The sequence below is a fragment of the Sarcophilus harrisii genome, chromosome 4 (assembly GCF_902635505.1).
Source record: "Sarcophilus harrisii chromosome 4, mSarHar1.11, whole genome shotgun sequence".
Lineage (NCBI taxonomy): Eukaryota > Metazoa > Chordata > Mammalia > Dasyuromorphia > Dasyuridae > Sarcophilus > Sarcophilus harrisii.
Genome location: NC_045429.1, coordinates 336,354,015 through 336,357,153, shown reverse-complemented (window position 1 = coordinate 336,357,153; position 3,139 = coordinate 336,354,015). Strand labels below are relative to the sequence as shown.

The 3,139-nt window shown below is 39.0% G+C and overlaps 1 protein-coding gene across 1 annotated transcript; it reads left to right on the top strand.

Annotated features, from left to right (window-relative positions):
* Positions 1-2,099: 2,099 nt before the first annotated feature.
* On the top strand, positions 2,100-2,862 carry LOC100919950 (keratin-associated protein 2-4-like). The gene has a single exon (XM_003768281.2). The coding sequence runs from the start codon at positions 2,171-2,173 to the stop codon at positions 2,624-2,626; it is 456 nt and encodes a 151-aa protein (XP_003768329.1). The 5' UTR covers positions 2,100-2,170; the 3' UTR covers positions 2,627-2,862.
* Positions 2,863-3,139: the final 277 nt, after the last annotated feature.

The window sequence follows — 3,139 nt, the reverse complement described above, 5'->3', positions numbered from 1 at the left end:
CGTTTATTTCGCCTTACAAATTAGCCCGGTTAGTTGAGGCCTATCTCTCTGCCTGGCTCCAAGAGATCTTGTAGCTTTGTCCTTGGCTTCTGCCTCTGCTTTCTTCAGCCTCCAGCCAGCTCTGACTAGTGGCTTCTCAAACTCCAGTCTGAGGTGAGTAGTCTTTTCTTCCAGAGTGTTCTGTCTCAGAGCCCTGTTGATGTTCCAGAGAAATTCCTCTTTTTTTCCAAGCTCCAAGGAGCTTCCTTCATTTATGTGATCTCCCAAAGGTTAACTCCACCTTCTGGAGGGAGAGGGATTCTGGGTTATCTCCCAGAGTACTCTCTGGTCTTAAGAGAGGTGTGAATTCAGACTAAGCCCTACATGTGTGAACTCCATTGAGTACTTTTATGAGCTCTCTAAAGGTGTGAACACAAGCATTGTTTCCATCAGTTCCACCTAATACCTTGTTTCAAGTTCTGGCCCAAAATCAGATCAAATCAACTCCAATGTCTTCGCACTTTGTAAAGAAATGTCTTAACACTTTGTAAAAGATTCCAATAGAAAGCAATGTGTCAAAATATCAATTACCCAGCAGGATGTAATGTTCAAGTTATCTACCAAATAGTGCTCTATTCAAGACAACATCCAAGGAATCTGGTCTGAGAATCTCTGACATATGTGCAAGAGAACTTCCTATAATGCCATCTCATGCATTCAAATGCCAGTATAGACTAGTTTAAAACTCATACTGATCAAACTCTGAGCTCATGTAGGCAAGGAAAAAAAGGAACCTTGAGTTCTATATACTAACATAGTGAGTTTTGCTACTTCCTGGTGGTTTGTTTTTTATTATGGGAATTTCTGGGATCTCTACACCTTCTCAACTGAGATAAAACAAATTATAAAAAATATTACCTATATTTTATTATATTGTAAATAAATTGAATAATAAAAATTTCTAAATAGGGAAATAAATTCTTGTTCTCATAAATCTTATGAATTATGTCTCAACCATATTTATTGCATACCATGTTCATGTAGTAAATTTATCTTTCCCAAATGAACATGCAAGAGCATATTTTTAATAATGATGTCGATAGTAGGAATAGTCATTATAATTTATTGTCATTCAGCTTTTTCATACATGTCTGAATTTTCATGACTTATTTACAATTTCCTTGGCAAAGACACTAGAGTGATTTGCCATTACTTTCTTCAGCTCATTTTACAAATGAGGAAAGTGAGGCAGACCTAGTTATGTGATTTGTCCAGAGTCCTACAGTTACTAAGTGTATAAGACCAGATTTCAACTTAGGAAAATGAATCTTCTTGACTTCAGCCCTGCATTTTATTCATCATACTATCTGACTGCCCAGTCATCATAATGCCCCCTTTGAGATTGAGAACTGTGTTTTAAGCAGATTGAATATCAATTTATGAGAGTTTACCTCTTTCTTTAAAAAGATTGCCATTTTAGAAAAATTTCTAAAAAGAGATTAATCAACTGTACTTCTTTTTACTACACATAGCAAATGAGTAATTAGGCAGAAAAAATAGTGTTTCTCTGATGTCATCAAAGAAATGTATGGCCACAAAAAGTTGGTCTAGTCATATAGTAAGAATGAGGGACAACCAAATACTTACATTCTTCTTTGGTATTCACTTGGTATCTAGAGAAAGGATACTTAGAATTACCCTATCCCATGGTGAATTTATGAGAAAACATGGATGAGTTACACCAGAAGGATGGGTTGTCATCTGTATCACTGAATCACATTGGTATGACAAAAGATAGATTCTTGAATATTGCCCTCAAAGTAGTTTACCTACCAAAATAACACTGCATAGCAAGAGAAATATGATGTAATAGGTGACATGATATGTTGAGGGAATTTTTTTGAAAATAGGCTAGGAAACTCTGGCTTTGGTGTCAAAATCAAAATTAGATGAGTTAAAATTCAGGAAGCAAAATTTTTTCTTAATGACATTGGGTATTGCATGTCATCATTGCTCAAACAGAAATTCTCACTTAATTGGCAAAAACCATTATCATGGAAATGTTTTTGTCTTCTGGAAGTCCAGCAGTACCTGGCCAGGATATATAAAGGGCTCAGAACAGGTCAGAGCATTCAGATCTGAAAAACCAACTACTCCTTCCACTCAAACCAAACCAAAACCAGCCAACATCATGGTCAGCTCCTGCTGTGGCTCTGTCTCCTCTGGCTGTTGCCAGCCTAGTTGCTGCCAGTCCAGCTGCTGTCAGCCCTGCTGTGGTCAGTCCTGTTGTGGCCAGTCCAGCTGCTGCCAACCTTGCTGCCCACCCAGGTGCTGCCTGCCAGTCTCCTGCCAAACCACCGTGTGCCGCCCAGTGAGCTGTGTGCCCAGGTGCAGCCGCCCCATCTGTGACACCTGTTGTCCCCGTCGCTGCTGTCCCCCTTGCTGCGGACAAGATGGTTGCTGTTGCCCCATCTCCTGCTGCCCCACCTCTTGCACAGCTGTTGTCTGCAGACCCTGCTGCTGGGCTTCCACCTGCTGCCAGCCCATTTCTGTGCAGTCTCCTTGCTGCAGACCCCCCTGCTGCCAGCCAGCCCCCTGCCGCACCACCTGCCACAGCTGCCCCACTTGCTGCTCTTCCTGTTGCTGAGCATATATGATCTCTTCAACACATCCAAATCAGATTGAAAATATTGTCTCATGAGGTGCTAATATTCATCATTACATTCTTCCTATTGGGCAGTATCCAACCTATCCAGGTCTTTTCTGCACATCAAATTTTGGAATTTTTATGTCCCTGTTAAAGAAATATATTCTACCAATGAAAAATTTTATGTTCCCATAATCTGTTTACATTCTAATAAACTTGATTTTTTCAAGACAAGAAAACCACTTGATTTGTATCACTTTACCATTTTACATATTACCATCAATGGGAATTCAGCTGATTACATACCAATCAACTGAATTTAAACTAATTTTGGTATAATTAATGCCAGTCAGTCAGCTAGCATTTATTAAGTCCTGACTATGGCCAAATACAATGCTAAGCACTGAGATATAAAATATGGCAACTAATTCAATTAATTCTATGATATCAATAGATCAGTTTACTACTCTATTGTCTCTATCCTTATCTCTGATCATTTTAACTTAATTGTAA